Below are 25,245 nucleotides of genomic sequence, written 5' to 3'. Positions count from 1 at the left end.
GATTAGTCAGAAGAGCTTGTTGTCTGGTTGTATACCGTGGCTAAAATGCTTTGTGGCACTCTGGTGTTATGCTGCATTCAGACCAAACAAGGCAATGAGGCTCCTTTCTGCAGTGTTGGGTAGGGGTCTAGGCATGTCATAATGTAGCCCCTACATGTGGTATGTATGTAAACCCCACCCATGTCCTATAACTGACAGCCTGTTGGCATTAATAGATAGTTGGTGGGTTGTTTTTCTGTAGACCGTGAGGTCCCCACTCCTGCAGTGTTAACGCACTACTTCTTAAAAATAATGGGAGGACTGCTGTTTTTCGCTTCATTGCCTGATTTGTTGTGAACGCATCCCGAGTTGAAACCAGTTAAAGGCACTGGTTCAAGATGAGAGACTGAAAGGAAATGTGCCTCTGACTATCAGAAACATGCAAAAACTAAATAAACATTTATAAATGTATATATCTAAGTAAGTATTTCCAACAAGTCAATCGAGTGGATGATTTTTCGTGCAAAGGGGTGAATACATTTTGCCAAACATCTGAAGCTTCAGGAAATCTTCCAGTACCACTTAAAGTAAAATCAATGCAACTATGCTGAAATCATTTCATTGAATAAGTAACCATTTGGTTTTGGTGGGAGGCATCAGGAGAGTTCAGCTGGTGTTAGAGTCAGGTGGCCTGAGCGCTCTGTCTGTGTTGGGCTGTGTGTGTGCACAGGTCAGAGGCGGGTGTGTCCGGGGAGAAGGGTCAGGTGTCCAGTGCTGCAGATGAGTGTCGCAGCTACATCTCCAGTAGACCCCCCCAGACACCCGAACAGTGAGTGTCCACCTCACAACATCTCCATAAAGCACCATCTACTGTATGTCCAGTCCTGCTGCCATTTCTCTGCTCTAAATAGGAAAAAAAAGCTTCCAGTCGCTCCGTCTCCCCCTTCAATAAAGAACAGGCTACAGTGCGAAACATTAACACCGAAAGATGCAAATTTGTAAAAGCTGAAGCTAAAGGTTTGTTGTGTAATATTTGATCCTTTATGTAAACATGGGATTCCTCCCTCCCTTCTCTGCCTCTCTGTCCCTCCAGTGAGGAACAGATCCCGGGTGCTCTGCTGGGCAGGAAGGACTTCTGGAGGAAGATGTTTAAGTCACAGAGCGCCGCCAGCGACACAAGCAGCCAATCAGAGCAGGACACCTCCGAGTGCACCACTGCGCATTCTGGCACCACCACCGACCGGCGCTCTCGATCCAGATCCCGGCGCATTTCACTTCGCAAGAAACTAAAGCTACCAATAGGTGAGGGCAAACTCTTTTGAAAATAAAAATAACTCTTTGTCAAAGACTTTTAGCCAAAAATATATATATATATATCTATTTTTTTAAAGCATTATTTTTGTTTGCATTCAGCACCCGTATCCATTTCCATGAACACATTTCATTGCATTGTCTGTCACGTTGTAAATTCACTCTAACATGATGTCTTCTGTATGTCCAACACTAACACTGCCGCCACGAGGCCACGTCACTTCATCTCTTTGGTCTGTTTTGTGTTCCTCTTTGTGCCTCAGCATGCCGTGGGACTGTTTGCCTGCCGCTCACTCTCTCTGTCATACGTATGTGGATGTGGAGCCATTTTCAGGCAGTGTTTTTGCCATTTTTGTTTGTGTTGGTCATTTCATCCCAGTGTGCACGCTGTACAGACCCGGCTCAAATTGTATTTTCAAATAGTATCAGATGAAGAGATGGTGCATCCTCGCAGGGCATATAAAATTTAAAAAAAAAAACACAGGAAAAGACAGTGACACAGATAAAGTAAGAAAACTACTGTTAGCTGGTGAGATAGCCACAACTTGCTAAACCTAGTTTTATTGATAAACTGATTTTACTGAGTTTAAAATGCATATTAACATGTATTGAATTTAACCATAATTTATAAGATTGACTTCTCTCATCCATCCATCCGTCCATCCATTAGCCATACCTGCTCAATTTGTAGAATCTCATCCCAACTGACCCTAGGCAGTTAATCATATTGACTTTTATTTATATATTATTTACGTTTTGACAATGTTTTGATTATTGCAAGTATATTAATGTTTACAGGCTAAACCGATACATTGAAAACTATAAAAAAAATAATTAAAAATCGAAATAAAGTTCATCCAAACAGTACAGTAAACAGGCAGTGGTTTCTTTGAGTAAAAGAATATCCTAAAAATGTATTACAATTAAGACACAATAACTGTTTTATCTGGTCTGCAGTTTACCTGAAACCCTCTAAACCTTTTGAATTCTGTGTACACGTACTGCTTTCTGACTTTACAGGGCAGTATATTTTACTTGCCTACATCTGTGAAAGTGTATTTGCAAATACCACTCAACCAGGATCTTTTGTACATTTCCGGCACCATTTTTTTATGCACCTCTAATATTAACACACTCTAAATGTGTGTGTCTGCACAATAACAATGAGGGAATCCTTTTACCTTGTGGCCCCTGTTTGTGTGCATGTGTACTCAACCCAGTGTGTGCCGTACATTCATGGCTTTACAGCTTTGTTTTATAATATTGGTTGTTTTCTGTAAATTACATTTTTTTTAAATTATGTATTTTCAGGAAACTGGCTGAAGCGTTCTTCTCTGTCGGGACTGACTGATGGTGTGGAGGACCTGTTGGACATCAGCTCAGTGGATCGACTCTCTTTCATACGTCAGAGTTCAAAGGTCAGAGGGTTAATGGCTACCGTAACACTACAGAGCTTGTAACAGTTATCTGTCCTCACTCCAGACAGCTAACGCGGTTCCTGTATTCTTATTAATGTGTCTCAGGTGAAGTTCACCAGTGCAGTGAAGCTGTCTGAAGGGGGCGCCGTGGGGCCGGAGTACGGCAGGGACGAGGAGGAGAATTTCTTCAAGCGGCTCGGTAAATGGAGGTCTGGCAGGAGGAATCCATCCAAGATTCACCACACAGAAGAGAAAGATGGTAGACCTCCCCCACCTCGGGGTGCCCCTCGTCCCACCCACGCCCCATCGTACTTTGTCTACTCCTCTCCCTTTCTGCCCCCCGCCCCTGTTTGTCCGTGTGCTGTCGTGTCTTGTCCCGCCTCACAAGTCGTGGTCTGTTCTCGTTTGCCAGTTTTTGGCGTCCACCATTCTCCATGTCAACTCCGCCGAATAGCTGCCCGCTACACTCTGTGTGCCTGATTGTTATTTTCAACCCATCAGAGTGTCAAGTCTGTAAACATTTTGTTTTGGTTATTTCTCTGAATGTCCTGATCCAAAATAATTTCCAGAAAGTTCATGTGCAACAATGCAGTGATGGCACTTTATAGCAAGAATCAAAAGGTGAAAAACACACTTGTGCTCAATTGAAAATACACCCAGGTTTTCTGCTGCAACCTCAATTTATCACAGCAAAAAGTGATGAATGTAAGATAATGGTAAGTCACTTAATCTTTAGAAATTACTAAATGTGTCCTTTGACTTTGATTTTGCATTTTACCATATCATACTACAAATTTAATTCACTGATTTCATCACAAAAGCTATGGTCCCCTCCAACTGTAAGTTTACATGATGACAATGTCTTATGCCAGTTTCTGGAAACCATTTAAAATTCAATGTGTCATTATCTTGTAATTAAACATGTAAGGTCAGCAAGTGATGCTGTAGAATTACATTATGAGAATTATAGGCTTCATTATTTTGAGATTCTGGTCCATACTACTTACTATATTTGAGTATATTTTGGCCTCTGTTGCATACATTTTTGACTTTTTATACGCTCACTCTTGTGATTCACCCTACTAAATTGCTGGATTACAATAAACACAAAGTCATAAGCATGTTATATCAAATTTCAGTGAATTTGTTTCCCTCTTTCAAAAATAATAACACACCTCTGATTCAAACCATTAGTGCCATCAATGCAGTGTTTTTTATGGACTTTTCCAAAACTTATTTCCAAAACTTTGTGCAGTGATTTGCCTCAAAGATCACAAAGCCAGATATTGACACGTGTTGAAGTGCCCTCCTCTTTCTTATTAGTGGTGTTAAAAGGCTTGACAGCGTTTGTCTTTGTCTCTCCCAAGATAACCTGTAGTTGTTTGAAGTTGCCTAAATTTATCATGCGTCCTAAAGAGAAACCGATTTTTTTTTTGCAATATATTAACACAATTTTGGTCATTCTGATTTAATTTCTCAAAAGACCTATGTTACACTGTGTTGTGTTGCCAACTCCATCTCCTTCTTTCCAACTGTGCACGTCCGTTTCTCTCCAACATCGAACACGCTCCTCTTTCTTTCACTCAGGAGTGAAAAGAGAGGAAAGGCTGTCTGACAACAACTGTCATCTACGAAACCATCTTTCTGCTGTAGAGCGTATTTCTGTGCTACGTGAAGCATGGCGCTGTCGGTGCTCTCCGTCTCTTCTGTGGTGACGTCTGGTGGTGTTTTCCAGTGCCTGAGTTCCAGTGAAGTGACAAAACAGACTTGTCCACATACAGCTTTCTTCTGTGCGGCAGCGGCTACACTTGTCATTTCAACGTGATTAATTAGATGTCGATACAAAAAAATACGTGATACAGGAAGCCTGAAAACGTCCTTGGCCATCAAATCTGTTATTTTTCTCTCTCTGCTCTCCATGTGATCATTTTTGTGCCTCCTTGTGAGACCAGATGTTAAAAGTAACATTGAAAATTCAAGTGTAACCTCTGCCGATGGCTGTGTGTCATCTCTCACTCAGCTTCATCTGTCGGTGGCTATTCAGTGCTATTTGTTAAATGTCCTGGATGGTGATGTTGCTTCCTGCAATATCTGTGTAATCTTCAGTGCAGTCTTTAGTTTGCAAATGTTTATACAACAAAATACTATGCTTTATTTTCCAAAAAATTCCCGTCACTCGTTCTGTCACACTCTTCTCTTCCTTTCTCCTTCTCCATCTTGTCCTCCAGGACCTCATGGTTTTCAGGAGCGTCTAGCAGCCAGTCAAGAGGCCATGAAGAACAAGAACGTGGTGAACCTGGGAGCCATCCGACAGGGAATGAAACGCTTCCAGTTCCTCCTGAACTGCTGCGAGCCGGGAACCATCCCTGACGCCTCCATCCTTGCTGCTGCTCTGGACCTGGTACGTTTAAGATGTTCTCTGGACTCGGAAGGTTTGACTCTCAGTAATTCGTCACGGTGAAAACTTGATTTCCTTCCTGGTTCGTCTCAGGAAGCTCCAGTTGTGGCCCGGGCCTCCCTTTTCCTCGAGTGTGCCCGGTTTGTCCACCGCTGTAACCGTGGCAACTGGCCAGAATGGATGAAGGGCCACCACGTAAACATCACAAAGAGAGGCCTCTCCAGGGGCCGGTCACCTGTTGTGGGCAACAAAAGAAACCAGAAGCTGCAGTGGAACGCTGCCAAACATTTCTGCCAGTGGGGAGACGTGAGTCAAACATCTCACCGAATATTTATGGTGACACTTTATAATACAGCTTGAATAATTGTAAACATATCTGTGTTTCTGTGTTGAATCTACTCAGGCAATAGGCACCAGGCTGAGTGAACTCTGTCACTCCGACAGCGAGAGTCCTGCCAACATCCTGGGTTACATTTATGATGAGGAGACCAAACGGAGAATGAGAAAAGAAGATGAGGAAGAGGATTATTTAGATGACAGTGAGTCTAATGACTCAGTTTTTACCAAACTTTAAAAAAAAAAATCTATATTTTATCAATAATTCTTCTATGGAAAAAAATGTAAAAATCATTGAGAAGAATTGAGTGTTCAGAATTTCTTTTTGTCAAACTCCAGAAAACTTTTACTTGTGCATTTTTGGATTTACACAACTTTAAAGTTTACAATACCAAAAACATGTTTATGTTCTTACCACATTGTTCTATTATTTTTTTTTTAATTCATACTCCAAAGACACAGTCAACCCGACAAAATGTGGCTGCCCCTTTGCTCTGAAGATGGCTGCCTGCCAGCTGTTGTTGGAAATCACCACTTTCTTGCGAGAGACCTTCCCCTGTTTACCACGGCCGCGCACCGAACCACTTGTGGTCAGTAGAAATCGATTCATTTGCAATAAATCAAAACTGATAGTCATGAGATGAAAATATCACACGAACAGAGCGATGGATCAAAAACAGGCGAAAATAAGTTAACTGGAAATATGCAGTGTTGAGATGCTCACATGTTGTCTGCAGGACCTGGACAGCTGCCGTCTGCGTTTGGACCCAGAACTCGGCCGCAATCGTTATGAGAGGAAAATCAGCTTTGCCGGCATCCTCGATGATGAAGACGGACACGATTCTCTGAATAGCAGCAGCCATACTCTGAAGTCTGACACCACCTGTGATGACAAGAAAACCCAGGAGGCTCAGGGTGAGACCTGGCATCATCCAGACTGAGTCATCCGGTTTATTACATCTCCTTTGGTTCATTGCTCATATGATGATTATAGATAATCTCTCCCCACTCCCATGCTCTCCAGCACCCATCAGGAAGATCCGTATCGGAGGCTCCCGGCTGCTGCAGATCAAAGGGGCCCGCAGTTTCCGAGTGAAAAAGGGTGGCTCCCTGTCTTCTATACGGCGGGCGGGGAGTCTGAAGAGCACCAAGCTGTCTCGGCAGGATTCGGAGTCAGAGAACGAAGAGGGGCTGCTGTCACAGACACACAGCAGGGACACGGTTACTGACATCGGTAAAGTCTGGACGAAACACATCAGTGCTGGAGATAATGTTGCTCACTCTCTGAAAACACTAATAAATGAATGATGGTTTATTGTAATTTAAAATATAAACAGGTTTTTTTAAAACATTAACTAATTGTTGCAACATAATCTTTTGGACACAACCATACCCAGTCAGTGTTTTTATACTGCATTTCACCATGCTTGCACATTTGTGGAAGCTATTTTCATGTCCTAAGTGAGTAAAATTGCAGATTTTGATCCTTTATATGTTCTTGTTTAATATTGTAGGCAGTCCCTTCAGCACCAGTGAACCCAGCATCGAGCCAGAGGGTCAGAGCACGGGAGGAGCAGAGGACAAATACCACCACAACATGTCCTGGCTCCATGTATGTCCATCAGTACATGTGGATAATCCACCTGTGTGTGTTCCTTGTTACACGTTGACTCTCCCTCTCTTCTCTCTTGGCACAGATAATGATCCTGCTGTGCAACCAGCAGAGTTTCATCTGTACCCATATCGACTTCTGCCACCCACGCTGCTACCAGCATCATAGCCGCTCCTGCGCCCGTCTGGTCCGTGCCATCAAGCTCGTGTACGGTGAGACGGTGGACAGCCTGAGAGAAGACAGCGCCTCCTGCGGTAACATCGGAGGACGTGCAAAGAAAAGCAAAGAGGTGAGTTTCTCAAACCGTGTATCCTGTTTTAATATTCACAGGAATGATGAATCAGTGAAGGACCTTTGGTTGGTGGTTTATAAAACTCTCCATGCCCTGCAGTGTTCAGACAAGTCCTGCTTGAGGACCCCGTCCATGAAGAGAAGACCCACTGACTCCAACACAGAAGGGAAGAAGGACACAGGAATGCTCAAGTATATCCGCAACCAGGTGAAGTACTTTTTATAGTTTATTATTAATTTCTTAGTGAAGGTTGTCGTATTTTGCGTTAAAGAGGGGAATGTGGGGAACATTTTATCTACTTTTTGTAAATACCTACACTTACAGTATGATGTGTGTTAATCAGACGTCCTTTATTTTTTTGTGTCTTTCAGGTGATGAGTTTGTCACCAGCTCCTCTCTCACTGCTGATCAAGGCAGCTCCCATCCTGACCGACGACATGTATGGAGACATCCAGCCTGCAGCCTGGGAGCTCCTGCTCAGTGTGGACGAACACATGGCAGCTGCTGCTGGTGAGTCAACCATCAGGCTGTGCATCAATGATCAGTGGGCCTCCTCTGTAGTTTGCCGTGTCCTTCATAGTCATAGGACTTCAGTTCGATTTATATTTTCTCTTTGCTTTCCATCCTAACCAACCTTTCTCCGTCCTATTTTCAAATGTCTACCTTTTTGTCGTTTTCTTCCCTCTGAAGCACTCTTTTGCCCTCAACTACATTTAACCTTTCTCTCTCCCGTGTCCTCTCCCTTTCCCTGTTTATTTCTGTCTCTCCTCATTTTCTCCTCCACTCGGCCCCTCTCTGAATCCCCTCTAGCTGCCATGTTCCTTCTGTGCGCGGTGAAGGTCCCCGACGCGGTGACCGAAATGATGATGGCGGAGTTCCAGCACCAGGAGGCCTGCCAGCGCATCAACTCCATCCTGAAGTTTTACACTCTGTGGCGTTTCCGCTACCAGGTGTGGCCTCGCATGGAGGAAGGAGCCCAGCAAATCTTTAAGGTACATATTCATAATGATTTCATACTTCTATTTATTTTTGTTTCCACTATGTTCCTCTAAATGTTGTTAATAATTGGTTATCGCTTGCTCAGTATGTAATTTCAGAATATTGTCCCACAAAACTAGATTCTCTCTATATATTTTTTTGTTTCAGATCCCTCCACCAAGCATCAACTTCACGTTGCCGTCTCCGATACTTGGCATGCCCTGCGTCCCCATATTCGACCCTCCCTGGGTACCCCAGAACACCGGAAGTGTCCAGGACCCCATCAATGAAGACCAGTCTGTAAGTCTGTTGAAATGGATCTCCTCATATGCACACATTTACTTTTGTAACAAACACTTTGAAAAACAACTGTAAGATTTAATTATTAAAGAATTGTATGCACATAGTTGTGAATCAGAAATGTCAGAGATAGATATCTTAAAATGGGAACATGTCCTTTAAATTCCAATATTTTATTTTGAAACTGATTTCCTATTGAGACCCTGCAGAAACAGTGCACTTTATAACTGCCTTAACACACTTTTACATTTGTTATTGCTATGCAAGTGTAATGTGAACAACAGCACCAAGAAATCTGCTGATGAAAAAAAAAAAAAAAAAACATGTTTAGGATTAGAGCGAACATTTAAAGTAGAAAAATTGAAGTAGATTTCTTGGTGTCTCTGTCTTTTTTGTTAAAAAAAAACATCATTATCAAAATATGTCTTTATAGATTTTGATGACGACATGCAAGCACATGTTCTATAATTTATCTATCGACTGTCTTTGTTTTTAGTACCCCACATTAATTCAGTCAGTCCATACCATAGTAAGTTGGTATTTCTGTCCGGATGTTTGTGCTGATGCATCTTGTTACCTCAGATCATTAATGACAGGAGGGAAAACTATATCCATTGAGTGTATTTAGCCCATTGTAGGTTTTCATTATGGACCAGAAGCTGGGGCAGTTATCATGGGTCATTTCGGATAGTTGCATCTTGATCAGTGACACACACCACATTTACAAAGTGTTCTTGCTTTGATTGTAAGAAAAAAATTAAAAAAAAATAACAGCATGCATCGGACATACAGACATTTTGTGTGTGTTGTGCTGTTGATGCATGGTCATTGGATGAGAATGACTTTGCTGTGTATGTTTCTCATGCCATGCGTTCAGCCTATTTATATATGTATGTGTATGAGCACTTGTGCGAATGCTGTGAGGCATTTACTGTACACAAGATACAGTAAATTCTCCATATTCCAGTCTGAATACATTTATTTGTGTCACGATTGAAATCGTTCCTATTCAATCCTCGAACAGTGTTCTTCATGATGCTCAGGACGTCATTAGAGCATGAGATCAATGTGCTGGAGGAGAGTTACTGTATTCATGTGTTGTGCGGTCATTTTACATTACAAAATGCTCCTCAGATGTAACCATAAACCAGAGTAGCTGTGCGCACACCTCCCTGAAAGATTTTAACTGTATGTGTACACTCGCTGTTCTGCCTCTGTGCTGTTTGATCCAACGCCACCCCACAACACCCTGTCCCTCCTCCTAGAAATCCTTCTCTGCGCGGGCGGTGTCTCGGTCCCACCAGCGAGCCGAGCACATCCTCAAGAACCTGCAGCAGGAGGAGGAGAAGCGGCGTCTGGGCCGCGAGGCCAGCATCATCACGGCCATCCCCGTGGCTCAGGAGGCCTGCTATGAGCCCACGTGCAGCCCTCCACCCGAGCAGGAGGAGGAAGGTGGGACTACCAGGCACATTAGATTGCATTACATTTCATATAGAGATTCTGGAAGAGTGTAATTATTGAAACTACTGTTATCTCTGTACCCTAATAGTGTTGTTTTCCCTGTTTCTCCCGCCAGCAGAAGAAGTGGTGAACCTGGCATCACGCCGCCTGTCTGTCAGCCCATCCTGCGCCTCCAGCAACTCCCACAGGAACTACTCTTTCCGTCGGGGCTCTGTGTGGTCTGTCCGCTCTTTGGCCAGTGCTGAAGGTATAAACATTTTTTAAATCCTAACAACAATACATTCTCATAAATAGTTTTTTGTTTTTCTTGTTTTTTGATCTAAAACTTGAGCTTGTATTTTTTTGTTTATCTTTTTTTTTTCCCAGAAGAAGAAAACACAACTGAACACACCCCCACTCACCACATGCTGCAGCCGCCACAAGCTGTCTTCCCAGCATGCATCTGTGCTGCCGTCCTACCAATCGTGCACCTCATGGAAGACGGGGAGGTTCGAGAGGACGGCGTGGCTGGTAGGCGTCATTGTAGAAAATACCGTTTATCTTTAGATTGAGTGTGGAAATGAAAGACGTGTTTTATCAACATAGTTTCAGAGTCAACAGAGAAAATGCATGTAATCTTACATTTCTCACAAAAAAGGTCTCTTTATGAACATTTCTGTGACCCTTTAATGTGCCTTCAGTGAGTGCGGTTGCCCAGCAAATCCTGTGGAACTGCCTGATAGAAGATCCAGCCCTGGTTCTCCGCCACTTCCTGGAAAAACTCACAGTGAGCAACAGACAGGTAAACAAACATCTGAGAAAGACACAGATTCTGGTGCAAGACATTTGAACCCATCCTAGTTGATTTATGGTGATCTTGAAATTAAAGCGTTTTATTTAAATCTTAACTGAAATGTAAAGTCACAGAAGGAGAAAAAGCTGACTTGTGTAACTTGTTTTGTCGTGTCAGGACGAGCTGATGTACATGCTGAGAAAGCTCTTGCTTAACATTGGAGATCTGCCAGCCCAGACCTCTCACATCCTCTTCAACTACCTGGTGAGGCAACAGCAACAACTCGGTCACCTTCATCAACATATTTTCCGTTAATTATCTTCAGTACACTTCTACTTCTTCTAATTCTCTCAATCAATCAATTTCCCTTCTAGGTGGGCCTGATAATGTATTTTGTGCGGACTCCATGTGAATGGGGGATGGACGCCATCTCTGCCACGCTGACCTTCCTCTGGGAGGTGGTCGGCTACGTGGAGGGGCTCTTCTTCAAGGACCTGAAGCAGACCATGAAAAAGGAGCAGTGTGAGGTCAAACTCCTGGTCACTGCATCCATGCCAGGTGAACCTCGTGAACCGAATAGCAGCTTATTAAACTTTATTCTTTTAATACAATCTGTAAGCAAAGACAGAACCTCTATGTATTTTTCAATTATGACTGATTTTGATTATTTAACATCTCACTGACTACCATATGTCAAACTACGCAAACATTTTCTTGTGTAACTGCAGGAACCAAAACGTTGGTGGTGCATGGGCAGAATGAATGTGACATCCCAACACAGCTACCAGTCCACGAAGACACTCAGTTTGAAGCCCTGCTGAAGGTAAAGACACTGAAGTGGACTGGGACTAAACTCTGATTACAGAATGTAGTGAGGGTCCCTTTCAGGATTCTGTCATCTGGGAGTGCAGAGATCAATGTATCTGAAGATAAGTAAAGCTAGCTGAGAGTTCACCTCATACCTGATGTTGTTGATGAAGTCTCCTCTTTCTCCAACCAGGAGTGTCTTGAATTTTTCAACATTCCCGAGGCCAGATCCGCTCACTACTTCCTCATGGACAAGCGATGGAACCTCATCCATTATTCCAAGGTAGAAACAATCGAACTGACTTTTGTGTATTTGTTTAGAAACACAACTGCTGTTAAAAAGGCCACTGAATTCTCCAGGGAGGCTGTTTTTTATTAATTCACGATTATTGTTTTATTGGATTGTGATCCAGCATCACTTCAGGAATAAGTGAGGACTTTACCTTACAACTGTTATAGTTAATAAGTGGTTCCTTTTCTTGATATAGTGAGAGATTGGAGAAGTATACTGATATGTGAGCCATAGTGCATCCTAATATAAGACAGTAACAGGAAAAGTGCTGGGCTGGACTTTCTTTTCTTGTGTTTACAGGCAGAGTTTTAACATTTTTTTTGCTCCTCTCCAATTCAATGTTGCCGCCTCCCTCAGACATATGTAAGAGACATCTACCCCTTCCGGAGGTCAGTCTCTCCGCAGCTCAACCTGGTCCACATGCTGCCTGAGAAAGGACAAGAGCTCATCCAGAAACAAGTAAGGTTTCAAGTGCTTAAGTTAAACCCTTGGACAAAAGTGAACCGGATCCTTAAACATTAAAAACATGGTCTGAGTGTTTTTACCTTTTAGTTTATCTGTTTCTTTCAAGGTGTTTTCCCGTAAACTAGAAGAGGTTGGGCGGGTCCTCTTCCTCATCTCTCTCACACAGCACATGCCAGCTGTGCACAAGCAATCCCACGTCTCCCTGTTGCAGGAGGACCTGCTTCGCCTGCCCTCCTTCCCACGAACCGCCATTGATGCAGAGTTCTCGCTTTTCAATGAGCCACAAGGTGAGACAAACACCAACTGTAGAATTATTACAGTTTATATAATTCGATGTATTTAAGGATAGTGAATAAAGCGAAGTTAAGTTTTAGTTTTCTCCTCCTCCCTCCTCTCCCAGGTAAAGAGCTGTTTGGTTTGGACACCCTCCACAAGGTGCTGTGGATCAAGCTGCTGGAGGAGATGTTTCTGGGCATGCCCAGTGAGTACCCGTGGGGCGATGAGATGATGCTGTTCCTCAACGTCTTCAACGGGGTGCTGCTGCTCCACCCCGAGGACAGCTCCCTCCTCAGGCAGTACACGGCCACCGCCATCAACACAGCCGTTCACTTCAACCATCTCTTCTCCCTGAGCGGCTACCAGTGGATCCTGCCCACCATGCTGCAGGTACGGATACCTCTGTCCCGCCATTGTTTTTTATGGACAAGACTCGGATGTTGTTACTTGTGCCCGACACACACTAAGCCCACAGAAAGGGAGGTGAAAAAGTTGGACTCTACAAGTAAAAACGAATATGTGCTAAATTCTAATTTATAAAGGAAGTTTCTCACCGTGATTTACTAGCAGACCCATAACTTCCTCTGTCTTTAGTCATGAACTTTCCTCTCTGCCCTTCTACGTTAGGTCTACGCCGACTATGAGAGCAACCCGTTGCTGAGGCAGGGCATCGAGTTCTGCTGCCGGCAGTTCTACATCCTCCACCGAAAGCCCTTCATTCTGCAGCTGTTTGCCAGCGTGGCTCCGCTGCTGGAGTTTACCGTAAGACTTCCGGATGGACACTTTTTAACTTGTGCTTTTAAACTGAGCTGACTTTTCTCTGTGTTCATCCTGCATCCCAGACCAGCACCAGCACCGGCCTTTCCAAAGGAGTGTCGGCCCAGTGTTTGTTCGACCTGCTGGTCTCTCTGGAGGGTGAAACCCAGGACGCCCTGGACGCTCTGGAGCTGGTAAAGGCTGAGAAACCTCTCCGCTCTCTGGGTAAACTGTCTTTCTTTGACACGCTTACTGTGGTGTCTTATTATTTGCTGTAAAAATGACCACAGGCAGGGTTCCTATCAGAAAGTACTGACGTACCAGTCATTCACTTCTGATGCCCAGAACGACAGGCTGATGCCACATTTAATTAATCATTTGTATGTCAGCTTATCTTACATCAAAGAAGCCTTGAAACCAGCCCTTACATATAAAACAGTCACCCTTTATTGAAAGTTCAGAATATCCTGCTAACATACTGCAGCTTAGACTAGTTTGTCAGTGACTCCTATGTACTTGAGTTGTGCAAGCAAAACTAAATTGAGGGCCATCTTTTTTTGTCCACAGATTTTTGCTATGGTAATGAGGACTTGGCCTTTTCTATCAGTGAGGCCATTAAGCTGTGTGTCACTGTGGTCGCCTACGCCCCTGAGTCCTTTAGGAGGTACGGAAAATCATCGAAGAGATTTCTTCCTTTTTGTATCTTAATAGCCCTTGTCCTAATTCTCTCGTTATGCCTCCAGTCTCCAGATGCTGATGGTGCTGGAGGCCTTGGTTCCCTGCTTCCTCCAGAAGCTGAAGAGCAACACTGTGACGATGGAGTGTGCCTCGGCTGCCAGGGATGAGATCGCAGCCATCGCTGCTTTGGCCACGTCCCTGCAGGCCCTCCTCTACAGCTCGGAGACCCTCACACGGTTTGTCTCTCCCCAACCCAATCACGATCAAGCGTGGACATGAGAACACATTAAAAGGGTCATAATTTTGTCTCCACCTCTTCCACAGGCCGATGACAGCCCCCCAGATGTCCCGCTGTGATCAGGGCCACAAGAGCGGCACTGCAGCTAACCACGCCATGTCAGGAGGGGTCAACACCAGGTAAGAATCACAAGTCAGAGATGCTATAATTCACCTTATTTCCGTCTAATAATAAATGACTCCAGTGTAGTTGTAAATTCTGAAAGCTGAGACTGAGGGTGGGTTTGTGTTCCCAGGGACAACCTCCACCTGCTGGAGGAGGGCCAGGGCATGCCGAGGGAGGAGCTGGACGAGCGCATCGCCCGGGAGGAGTTCCGCCGACCGCGAGAGTCGCTGTTAAACATCTGCACCGAGTTTTACAAACACTGCGGCCCCCGACTCAAAATCCTACAGAACGTCGCCGGCGAGCCGCGGGTCACGGCTCTGGAGCTGCTGGACATAAAGTCCCACATGAGGTAAAGAGATTTATTCATGGATGATTTCAAAGTGTTCTCCATGAGATCAGATATACCCTAAATAGCACTCTTAAGTTGCACTGAATTTGTATCTGCGTGCGTCTCCTCCGCAGGCTGGCGGAGATCGCTCACGCCCTCCTGAAGCTGGCGCCCTATGACACCCTGACCATGGAGAGCCGAGGGCTGCGACGCTACATCATGGAGATGCTGCCCATCACTGACTGGTCCTCCGAGGCCGTCCGCCCCGCCCTCATCCTCATCCTCAAGAGGCTCGACCGCATGTTCAACAAGATTCACAAGATGCCTACGCTCAGGTGCGCTCGCCCACAGGCACTATGCAGCAGGTCTGTTGAATACAATCCCACTTTTCTCTCCGTCTCCCTGTGAGTGTATCGTGCTGTGACAGTGCCGTGGTGTGAACAGTAGATAGACGGCTTCTTGGCACTGTCCTCTGTAGCGCTGCCTTCGTGGGTGCTGTACCGTAAGTGCTGCTGTGGTGTGGTGTTGTACGGGTACATGTGTGGTTGTGTGAGAGGAGTCGAATGCACAAATGGCTGTGTGACGATGTGTGCGCACTAACAATGGATCGCTGGCAGTGTTCCTGCTAACTCGGGGATGTCCAGTCTTGTGCCATGGAACACAATGCAGGTTTCAAAGTCAACGTCACAGTCGCAGGTTTTACTCAAGTCACCACATTAATAAAGTTAAAGGTGTTATTTAGGCTTCCTAACAGTTTAGCTCACGTTGTAGAAATACATAATCTGCATCGTTGATCTGTGTTATTTAACACCAATAATGTCCACATTTAGAGATGTTTGTACTCATAAGAACAGTTTAAAAAAAAAAAATTATATATAAGCATGATTTAAATAGACTTTTCTTTACATTTTACAAAATACTATTGTTGCAATTTACAACATTAGTGACCAAGAAACCTTATGTTCTGTTTGTTGTGGAAGAGTAACAACCGACTGGTCCCTGATCCCTTAAATGAGGTCATCAAAAATACCAATCTAGTACATACATATATAGATATATTATAACTAAAAATAAGATGTACAGTTATTACACATTTCATACATAAAATGCAATATTGAAACTTTTCATCAATGAATTAAGCAAAACTTCAAAAATAGACATACTCTATCAAATAGAGGAAATGGCACAGTTTTGGTTTCTAGCTCTCAATATGTTATTATTTGTTTTTTGCTAAGGATAAACTAGTTAACATATCGTATTCACAAGTTGCAAATGCAGAAAAGACTAATAAATGAAAATAAAAATCTGCAAACAAGCTTCTGTGACAAAAGACTGTGCACAGCCGGCTCAGAGGGAACACCGGTCTCAGGTGTGCGTTCACACCAGGATCTGTTGCTACAGTGTTTAGCTGGCCATGTTTGTGAGCTTTGCAACATTTGGTGTTGTAAACGATCAGAAAGGTGATGATCATATGGAGGGGAGTTGTTAATAGAGTGGTAAGTGTCTGACCATAAAAGATAATGGTTTGTTTCTCCACTTCAGTCATTTAATATTGGTCATACCAGTAGTTTAACGATAAAAGATAAGAATAATACACTAAGATGATGATTTCCTTGGCATCTTATATGTGAATGTGTTATTTGTGTGTTTTAAATTCATGACAATGTGCTTCTATTTGGTTGCGGGGTGGTGTTGTATGGTTACGTGTCTTCCAGGAGACAGGTGGAGTGGGAGGCGGCCAGCAATCTGATCGAGGGAATCTGCCTGACCCTGCAGCGACAGCCAATCATCTCTTTCCTCCCACACCTTCGCTCGCTGATCAACGTGTGCGTCAACCTGGTACGGAAGCACAGAGATGCAGGAAAAAAGGCACAAATCATTGTTTTATCCTTCTTGTGTCTTGAGGAATGTTATGTGTTGTCAGGTGATGGGTGTGGTGGGTCCCTCCAGCGTGGCAGACGGACTGCCTCTCCTCCACCTCAGCCCCTACCTCTCTCCTCCGCTTCCTTTCAGCACAGCAGTGGTCCGGCTGGTTGCTCTGCAGATCCAGGTGCAGCACGCTTCGGCTAAAGTCGTCCAACATCCACTCCTGGACAATCTGCTTCACATACTAAATCATTTTCCTCCACCTTTTTCCCCTCCCAGGCCTTAAAAGACGACTTCCCTCTCAGTCACGTGATCTCACCTTTCACCAATCAGGAGAGGCGAGAGGGGATGCTGCTCAACCTGCTCATTCCCTTCGTATTGACAGTGGGGTCTGGAAGCAAGGGTAAAAATTCATTGTGATTGTAGCACGAGATCTACAAATACAAATCTATTTTGTGCACATTTTCAGAAATTCAGAAAAGCAGATCCTTTCCTTGCAGGCCCCTTGACTTTTATTATCCGTGTTTCTTTTCTTTGCAGACAGCCCCCACCTTGAGCAGCCAGAGATCTTCTTGCTTCTGCAGACTGTCATCAACATCCTCCTTCCTCCTCGGATCATCTCCACCTCCCGCACCAAGAACTTCATGCTGGATGCTTCCCCGGCTCACTGCTCCACTCCGGGCGACACCGGGAAGGACCTGCGCAGAGAGGGATTAGCGGAGTCCACCAGCCAGGCTGCATATCTGGGTATGAAGGAGACGTGACAACATTTTATGGCTTCTCTGGTTCCTACCACGTCTCATCCTCTTCCCTGTGTCCTTCCCTCTGCAGCTCTGAAGGTGGTGTTGGTTTGTTTTGAGCGCTCGCTGGGAAACCAGTGGTATCGGCTGAGCCTGCAGGTGAAAGAGATGGCTCTGAGGAAGGTGGGCGGCTTGGCTTTCTGGGACTTTATCGATTTCATTGTCCGAACACGTATCCCTATTTTTGTCCTGCTGAGACCCTTCATACAGTGCAAGGTAAAGTACCAATGACTGTAGTTTCAAGCAGGCCTAACGTCAACTTTAAAAATGTTCTTCAACCTTTCTGATATGTTTTGACTCATCTTCCTCACTTTCTTCCGTGTTACTTGTGTGTATGTGCATGTTCTCTAGTTGCTGACCCAGCCAGCCGACTCACAGGAGGAGATTACAGCACGCCACCACATCGCTGACCAGCTGGAGCGACGCTTCATCCCTCGACCCCTCTGCAAGAGCTCCCTGTTTGCAGAATTCAACAATGAACTGAAGATCCTGAAAGAGGCTGTGCACAGTGGCTCTGGTCAGAACACAGACACTAAAACTGAACTATTTTACCCTGTAACTTGGAGTATAACTCTCAATGGTGTCTGTTTGTGTGAATAATTTTACTAATAATCATACGTTGCTACATCTTCCTGGTCTTGTATTTATGCTTGGTGTTTCTGTTTGACCTACAGCGTACCAGGGTAAGACATCCATCAGCACAGTGGGCACCTCTACATCAGCGTATCGCCTCAGTTTGGCCACAATGTCACGCTCCAACACGGGCACCGGCACGGTTTGGGAGCAGGACAGCCAACCATCACGCCAACCCTCGCAGGACACACTCAGCCGCACCGATGAAGATGACGAAGAGAGTCAGAACCGCTTCTCTTTTACTTTTCTCTCACATCAGACACTTGTGTAAATTGGAAATTAACTCACTGTCCTCCGTTCTTCTGGCCCCAGATGACTCCATGAGTATTCCCAGCGTGGTGAGCGAACACGAGGCCTTCCTGCCCAGGGTGATGTCACAGCGCCGGTTCTCCAGCCACGCCACCGGCTCGGTGGCCTCGCAACCCGAGGCACCCCGCACCACCTTGCTGCCCAGCCACAGGTAACACTCCCAGCACTCACATGCATGCACACAAATTAACACCAAAGCACGCTTGGGTACAAGCAAAAATAGTTTTTTTTTTTATAGAAAGGAATGCAGACACTCTTATGAACTACAGACTCAGTCATTACTAAGAAAATATCCCACACACTGTTCCAGGCAGTGTTTCAATTCAACTAAGATCTATTCATCCTCGTTCCACCCACTGAGATTATTTCTGTTTCCAGGGCAGCGCTCCATTTAAGTAATGTACAACTGAAATCTCATCTTGTTTATGTAGCATGTAGAACTGATATTTTGAAAAGGATCAACCAGTCATATCTCATAACCACAGTCATATTTTTCTGTGTCTATCTTTGTTGATTAATAATGTTTTTTATTCAGCAGTCTCAGGGCAACATTGTGAAGTAGCTAAGACTCTTGGTAAGATTGTAAAAAAAACATTCTGCTCAGCTTCTGTTTCAGCTTTGACTAACGGTGGTAAGAGCCCTGGCTTTCCACCCTAATAACAAGCGGGTTTAGGGTGGTGATGGATCTCAACTGCACTCCTTAAACTCCCATTCTCCCCCTTCGCCCCCCTTTTTACAGTGAACCCAATGTGCTAGATGAGTCCCAGGGCCTTCTGCAGGAGGGTAACCTCTCTAGGTACAGTGGCCCTCTCTCTGTGTGTGTCCCGTTGGTGCAGTCATGCATCTGTCCGCCACTGGGAGGGGCATTGCCTCGGAACGGCCTCCTCTACTGGCCGCCTCGCTGTTGATCACTCATCCACATCCAATCAAATTGCCTTGCCCCCCCCCACTCCCCTCCCCGTCACACACCCGCCCACCCCACCCCACCCACCACTTACCTGTCTCTTTCTGTGTGGGTCCAGTGTGCCTTGTCTCTGTCCCCCAACCCCTTCTCACTTCCTTCTGAGCTCCACACTGACCCTCATCTTCTCAGCTCATCTGCTGTGCTATCCTAACCAGGCCCCTCCACCCTTTAGACAAAAAAAAAAAAAAAAAAAGCTAAAGAAATCCCCATCAGCCCCGGGGCCAGGGACCTCTGCCTCTGTTCCTTCTATGTTAGCTGTTGGTCTTTACAGTTGATGTGCCATCACCAAAGTCAGCCTCTCTCCCATTGGTGCCATGGTGTTTCATATTGTTTTCCGTGTCTATCAGGCTTCTCGCTGATCAAATTGGGCGTCCTACCGCGGATACCAATCTGTTGGGGCAAGGGGGAACTGGGGTGGCAACCATCATACAAGGACACATTTGTCTTTTTTTTTTTTTTTGCTTTTTAAAAAGAAACCTAACTCTGAATTCGATGAAGCCCTGTTTACTGGTTGGATGGCAAAATATTTTAATGGTGTTACCACGGATTTTTAAATGCACAAAAGCCAAAGAAGTTTATTTTGTCAGGGTTGCTGCTCCAGCCCCCTACTATCCCCTGTTGTGTTGTCAGTGTATGAATATTGGCAGCAGTGATTTTTGTGCACTGTGATTGGGTGTCTTGTAGTAAACCGTGTGTAGTGAGTGAATGAGTAGAGTAGCAGCGACATCTCTTGGTCAAAGATGTGTTCAGTGAGCGAGCACAGCTGAGGCGGCGGCCTTTCAGTCCCTTTGTGGTGATGTATTTTTATGCATTTTGTGTATGTGTGTGTGTGTGTGCGTGTGTGTGTGTGTGTGTCCATGTGATTGACAAAACCAGGGTGGCTAGTGTGCAGAGTGAACCGGGCCAGCAGAACCTCCTGATCCAGCCTCCATTAGGGAGGAAGCGAGGACTTAGACAGGTGTGGCCTTCAACTCTGTCTTTCGTGTGTTTTATTCAGCAAATAAGAACAATAAGTTATACAATGAGTAAGCAAATGTGTATGCAAACTAAATGTGAAGTGCAAATTAAGAATTTCTGATTTGAATCTAAAATAAATTATGCAAAAGGTGCAGGGGGAACATATTATTTATACATACATTTTTTAAGACAACGCATGAAAATTGTTATTGAAGAGGTGCATTTTTATTTAGCATGAAAAGTTTGAACAAAAATGTATAAAGAGAAATAATTGGTGGCATTTGATTGTGAATTTCCTGCAGCTGCGACGCCCCCTGCTGTCTATCCCCAAGAATGAACCACGTGGTCGATCTGGAGCGAGACTTTCTACAACACGCAGGAGCATCCAGCCCAAGAACAAGCCATTGGGTAACGGCAGCACACGTGCTTTCATCTGTGTGTGTGCGTGTGTGTGTGTGTGTGTTGCCTCTGTAGAGAAATGATGATGAAAGCACATGTTTGTTTGTCTGTCTTACAATTTTGGAAAAAGATAGTCGCTGAAAAACTAACGGACAAACTTACCCTGCACTTCAGATCAAGCACACAACAAGCCAAATCTCTATTATGAACTACTTTTAAAACATGTCTGTAATTACTGTGTGTGCTGACTTGAACTGTTCGTCATCCTCCCCATTCATAACCTCCGTATTTGTTCCAATGCTGTTTGTTGTTCCACCTGTCACCAAACTGACTCTTCTCACTCTGTTCTGTCTCATGCCTTATGTTTCGAAATAAAGAAACTTTATTGGACTGTGAAGGTGAGACATAACCCTTAACCCTTCCTCTCCACCCTGCAACGGCCCGTCCCTTTATTTTATCTGCAACCACACCCAGTAGGACGCTCTGCATGTCTGTCTTGCATCCCCTCCCAGCCCCTGCCTACTCCCCCCTGACCCATCCCTGCCTCCACCTCTCTTTGGTGTGTGCTGATGTGTTTGCGAGTCGCTAGCTGGCCCTGGTGTCTCTGTTTTTGACCACATACGCATGCATGTGTGCCCACAGCGCATGGAGACCAAAAGAGGTCAGTCACCTTTACAGAGAATCAAGGCCAGCAGGCGTCTGCGGGGGCCAGCAAGCCCCCAACTCCCAGCGCTATGGACCCTCCCACCGAGGGCAGGAAGGCCAGTCCTGCCCCCTCAGCCACAGTCACTGCCGACCTGCACGGGCCTGCGAACACACAGGTATGACCAGCACAGTAGGGGTGGGTAGGTATCTGTCGAAACAATACAGAGGAAATCCACCCATGCATTTATAAGATGTAAACATGGTTAAATAATCCTGGATTATTTTACATTTTCATGTTATATATTCTATCTGGATAAGTATGATAATTTATTTCATAATGGCTTATAATATATTTATTACCAATAACCAATAGCAAAACAAAATTAGGACGGTACAATTGTCGGTTCCCTTAAATCACATAAGTTTACAGTTGAATGGATCTGTTTTTGATGTTCAAAGCACTGAAAAATCTTCTCGCTTCAGATAATCCACAGACTTCCCCAACAGTTAAAATTTTGACTCAAACTTCTTCCAAACCAAGAAAACTTTTGTAAAAACAGAAATTCATTCACCTCCATTGTATTAGAGTGGTGGCAGAAGTTAATACTACGAGCTGTAAGGAAGAAAATCTGGTTTTATCGTAGTAATTTGGAGAAACTGGCCTTTTAAACTGGCCTGTGTCTCACTTTACAAGCTGTAACTACGGGATGAAATGTTGTTCCCACCCCCTCACCCCCCTCCAGGTACCTCCAGCCATAAGCAGCAAGGAGAAGAGAGAGCAGTGGGGGCTCCGCAGCAGCCTCTCCCCTCCGCCCTCCATCTCCCGCCGCTCTACCCCGACACCCCCATCCCGAACCTGCTCCCCTCTCCCGTTATCCCGCACCTCCTCTCCTCTCCCTCCGCCGCTCCCGGTGCTGGGAACGGCGCCCGCCCCGGGCCCCCCGCCGCCACCACCGCTGCCCCCTACTCCGCTTCTTCCTCCGCCTCCACCGGGGCCGTCCAGGATCCGAGAGAGCCCCGGAGACGAGGACACGACGGCGCTCCTGCCGCGTAGCGACACCCTGCTGCAGCTCAGCGAGGACGACGGCACCGAGAACCCCCTTCTCACCCCACTGCTGTCCGCTCTCTCACCCCGCAGGTCATCCCGCAGGTCACCCCGCCGCTCCCCCTTGCCCATTTCCCCCGTTGACCTGGACCTGGACGAGTCCCACGTGTAAGAGAGAGGTGATAGGTGGATTGTATTTTTCTCTCTGTAGGCCAAACCAAATGCTACACGGACACCTGCACGGTACAGATATCTGGCAGCGTAAATTTTAAAACCTTTAACACGACACCAAACTGGTTTACTGACTAAGTTTTAAAAGTTGAAAGTTTTAAGGGAAGAGGATATACAGGTTTTCTACACTTACACCGGCTTCTCAGTGTGTCAATAAGTCAATACTGCTCCTGAAAATCCACCAACAGGATTACGGTCGTGACTTTCAGTATCTTCCTCTCTCTGTTCTAAAGCTGAGGGTTGAATGTATATTATAGCAGAGATCTACCTTTATACTTCTTATGTTCAGATGCTGGATGTTCAAAGTCTGACTGTGCTGGTCATGGCATACTATTAGGAATTACAGCAATTTATTAAAGATCAGAAAAGGATTGTTATTTAACTAATTAATGCTTCTATAACATTTAAATATAAAAGATATCTATACAGAAAAAGGAGATGCTATAACTTGTACAGTGGTGCAAAGGGCAAAAATGCAGAATTTGTATAAACGTTATATGAAGAGCCATTCTAAAGCTAAAGTTGGTGACTTACCTTAGCGTCTTTTTATTAAATGAAATAAAGGGAATGAATATACATGGATACAATATGTATTTTAAATATTCTTTGTTGTCATATGGAACAGGAGTAAGAAATGTTATCATCAGAAGTTAATGAGATTTTATATTTTAGAAGAATAAAATATGCTTTGTCTGTGTGTCGATTATACTGCCAAAATGTTCACGAACAAGTTGAGTAAATTTGGTTATAGTTGAATAGTAAAAGGCAAAATTTCAGTCAAATCTTGCGCTACTCAGAGTGTATCAGGAAATTTCTATCACCTGCGGCCCGCGAATAAGAATCCTCATATTATTAAAAAGCTGAAGCTGCAATTACCACTTCTTATATCGGATGCATGTTTATAAAGAAAAGTATGTCATAAGAAAATTGTCGATGTGAAGTTCGATTATGGGAATTGTAGTGCAGCTAGGGTCAAGCTATCGCATCCTGAGCTACACTGACTTTCACATTTGGCCAAACTTGGTGGAAATGCTATACTAAATCAACCCCTTTTAAATGTAATGACATTACATATGAATATATTTTATTTGTCTGTTTGTTTATTTTCCTCTAAAAGAAAACTGCACTGGAAAAGACAAAAATGAAGAAAACCAGGATTTAAACAGCGACTGTTTCAGCCTACAGTTGAATGCAGAAAAACCCAATCTGGGTTATTGGCATAGCACAGCTGTCATTGTGCAATCATGATGTCCCCCATATGGACGCTGATCGTAAAGTGTATGTTGTGCTGCTCAGTGTCTCAACAAATGTTTTATTTCGGACCAAAGATTGTATCTCTGTGTATCTTGTGTTTCAATGGTGTCTACAGGTATATCAGCTATAAATGGCAGTTAGTGAAAGAGCATATAATATTTACACTTGTGCAGGTAATACTGTTCTATCTGTGTCAGTGATGTTGTCTTACGTTCAAAGCATTGGGGCAGAAAGACTCCTTTTATTGCAACTGTGATGAAGCGATGCAGTAGATAGCCGTTACCTCATTGCTCATTTCATGCCTTAACAGAGAAACATGTCTGTTGATTTCAACACGTCTGTTTATTAACTCCAGTGAAAACCTCATACCTCTTAAGTATCTACTGAAAACAACCAGCTCACCCGCAATGCAGTTTTTTTTTATCTGCCCTTTTCGTGAACGGCTGAAATGCTACTCGGTTGCTCTCTGGCCTCACATTTAATACTTTCAGTAACAATTTTCATGAAGATAATGTGCCATAATTCAAGCCAATGCACTGAGTGTTTTGTGATCAGCTGCTTTTCTGTATTTAAAAGTCTTTCTTTTGACTGTTTGTGTCAAAATTGTTATGATTTGGATACATGGAGATTAACAAATGCAGTGTGAATACAAAGCAAATGATGCAGTTCCATTCACCATATCAATTTGAATATACTTTTTGAATTGTAAAGTAAGACTAATCACTGTCCTGCTTTTTTGCGAATTCATGACCTAAAATGTCTCCAAACATTGTGTAGGCCAAATGATTTACAAAATAACCATCAGAAGTTTTAGTAAAAGCGAGACCCATTGTACTGTTTGATGTATCAGAGTTCCCTTTAAATGTAATGCCATATTATGTCTATTTTGTGCAAAGTTACAATAAAGCTTCAGTATATCAGAATATCACTGGGGTATCTAAATAACTTGATATTGGTTACAAGGTTTTTCAGCTTTCTGCCCATTTTTAATAGTTAAGGAAACAGCCGAGTTCTGGGAATCGCTCAACAAGAAAAGCTAAACTTGTGACTGGATGTGAAGGTGAATGTCGGTAAGTCAGATGTTTTGTCTCTCAATTCCATGTTTGTTGTTAAAATACAAGAGCATTTGAATATTTGACCATTTTATATCAACAGGAAATGATTGCAAAATCAAACTTCACAAAATATTTAATCTTGTTATTTTCTAAAGCTGTTTCACCATTTCTGGCTGGAAAAAAACCCCATAAATTTAGCAACAGCTCAATAGGTAGAATTGATAA

General features: G+C 44.1%; 1 protein-coding gene across 15 annotated transcripts in view; it reads left to right on the top strand.

Annotated features, from left to right (window-relative positions):
- Nucleotides 1–24,888, top strand: part of LOC138620742 (protein unc-80 homolog) — a 39,819-nt gene extending 14,931 nt beyond the window's left edge. For 2 of the 15 annotated variants that reach the window (XM_069698177.1, XM_069698170.1), the window contains 48 exons: nucleotides 710–808; nucleotides 1,073–1,281; nucleotides 2,602–2,708; nucleotides 2,814–2,967; nucleotides 4,937–5,109; nucleotides 5,200–5,412; nucleotides 5,510–5,645; nucleotides 5,899–6,032; nucleotides 6,180–6,357; nucleotides 6,437–6,676; nucleotides 6,957–7,054; nucleotides 7,140–7,343; nucleotides 7,446–7,553; nucleotides 7,718–7,856; nucleotides 8,157–8,338; nucleotides 8,493–8,624; nucleotides 9,890–10,076; nucleotides 10,201–10,332; nucleotides 10,452–10,595; nucleotides 10,766–10,866; nucleotides 11,035–11,121; nucleotides 11,232–11,415; nucleotides 11,586–11,680; nucleotides 11,858–11,947; nucleotides 12,314–12,415; nucleotides 12,528–12,708; nucleotides 12,822–13,087; nucleotides 13,325–13,459; nucleotides 13,540–13,678; nucleotides 14,021–14,117; nucleotides 14,197–14,367; nucleotides 14,456–14,548; nucleotides 14,665–14,883; nucleotides 14,997–15,227; nucleotides 16,578–16,701; nucleotides 16,787–16,912; nucleotides 17,008–17,131; nucleotides 17,269–17,475; nucleotides 17,560–17,744; nucleotides 17,880–18,045; nucleotides 18,203–18,382; nucleotides 18,474–18,621; nucleotides 19,210–19,266; nucleotides 20,311–20,392; nucleotides 20,694–20,799; nucleotides 21,168–21,188; nucleotides 21,433–21,611; nucleotides 22,179–24,888. In XM_069698177.1, coding sequence (XP_069554278.1) covers nucleotides 710–808; nucleotides 1,073–1,281; nucleotides 2,602–2,708; nucleotides 2,814–2,967; nucleotides 4,937–5,109; nucleotides 5,200–5,412; nucleotides 5,510–5,645; nucleotides 5,899–6,032; nucleotides 6,180–6,357; nucleotides 6,437–6,676; nucleotides 6,957–7,054; nucleotides 7,140–7,343; nucleotides 7,446–7,553; nucleotides 7,718–7,856; nucleotides 8,157–8,338; nucleotides 8,493–8,624; nucleotides 9,890–10,076; nucleotides 10,201–10,332; nucleotides 10,452–10,595; nucleotides 10,766–10,866; nucleotides 11,035–11,121; nucleotides 11,232–11,415; nucleotides 11,586–11,680; nucleotides 11,858–11,947; nucleotides 12,314–12,415; nucleotides 12,528–12,708; nucleotides 12,822–13,087; nucleotides 13,325–13,459; nucleotides 13,540–13,678; nucleotides 14,021–14,117; nucleotides 14,197–14,367; nucleotides 14,456–14,548; nucleotides 14,665–14,883; nucleotides 14,997–15,227; nucleotides 16,578–16,701; nucleotides 16,787–16,912; nucleotides 17,008–17,131; nucleotides 17,269–17,475; nucleotides 17,560–17,744; nucleotides 17,880–18,045; nucleotides 18,203–18,382; nucleotides 18,474–18,621; nucleotides 19,210–19,266; nucleotides 20,311–20,392; nucleotides 20,694–20,799; nucleotides 21,168–21,188; nucleotides 21,433–21,611; nucleotides 22,179–22,652 — 7,339 coding nt within the window. In that variant the 3' untranslated portion in view covers nucleotides 22,653–24,888. The remainder of the gene's footprint in view (nucleotides 1–709; nucleotides 809–1,072; nucleotides 1,282–2,601; nucleotides 2,709–2,813; nucleotides 2,968–4,936; nucleotides 5,110–5,199; nucleotides 5,413–5,509; nucleotides 5,646–5,898; nucleotides 6,033–6,179; nucleotides 6,358–6,436; nucleotides 6,677–6,956; nucleotides 7,055–7,139; nucleotides 7,344–7,445; nucleotides 7,554–7,717; nucleotides 7,857–8,156; nucleotides 8,339–8,492; nucleotides 8,625–9,889; nucleotides 10,077–10,200; nucleotides 10,333–10,451; nucleotides 10,596–10,765; nucleotides 10,867–11,034; nucleotides 11,122–11,231; nucleotides 11,416–11,585; nucleotides 11,681–11,857; nucleotides 11,948–12,313; nucleotides 12,416–12,527; nucleotides 12,709–12,821; nucleotides 13,088–13,324; nucleotides 13,460–13,539; nucleotides 13,679–14,020; nucleotides 14,118–14,196; nucleotides 14,368–14,455; nucleotides 14,549–14,664; nucleotides 14,884–14,996; nucleotides 15,228–16,577; nucleotides 16,702–16,786; nucleotides 16,913–17,007; nucleotides 17,132–17,268; nucleotides 17,476–17,559; nucleotides 17,745–17,879; nucleotides 18,046–18,202; nucleotides 18,383–18,473; nucleotides 18,622–19,209; nucleotides 19,267–20,310; nucleotides 20,393–20,693; nucleotides 20,800–21,167; nucleotides 21,189–21,432; nucleotides 21,612–22,178) is intronic. The other 13 variants (XM_069698186.1, XM_069698182.1, XM_069698181.1 and 10 more) reach the window with 13 other exon arrangements.
- Nucleotides 24,889–25,245: the final 357 nt, after the last annotated feature.

Source organism: Brachyistius frenatus, unplaced genomic scaffold (genome assembly GCF_029030835.1).
Source record: "Brachyistius frenatus isolate BFR_SWC_R1_liver_20210118 unplaced genomic scaffold, ASM2903083v1 Contig_26, whole genome shotgun sequence".
NCBI classification, from domain to species: Eukaryota; Metazoa; Chordata; class Actinopteri; family Embiotocidae; genus Brachyistius; species Brachyistius frenatus.
This window is presented reverse-complemented; position numbering and strand designations above follow the sequence as displayed.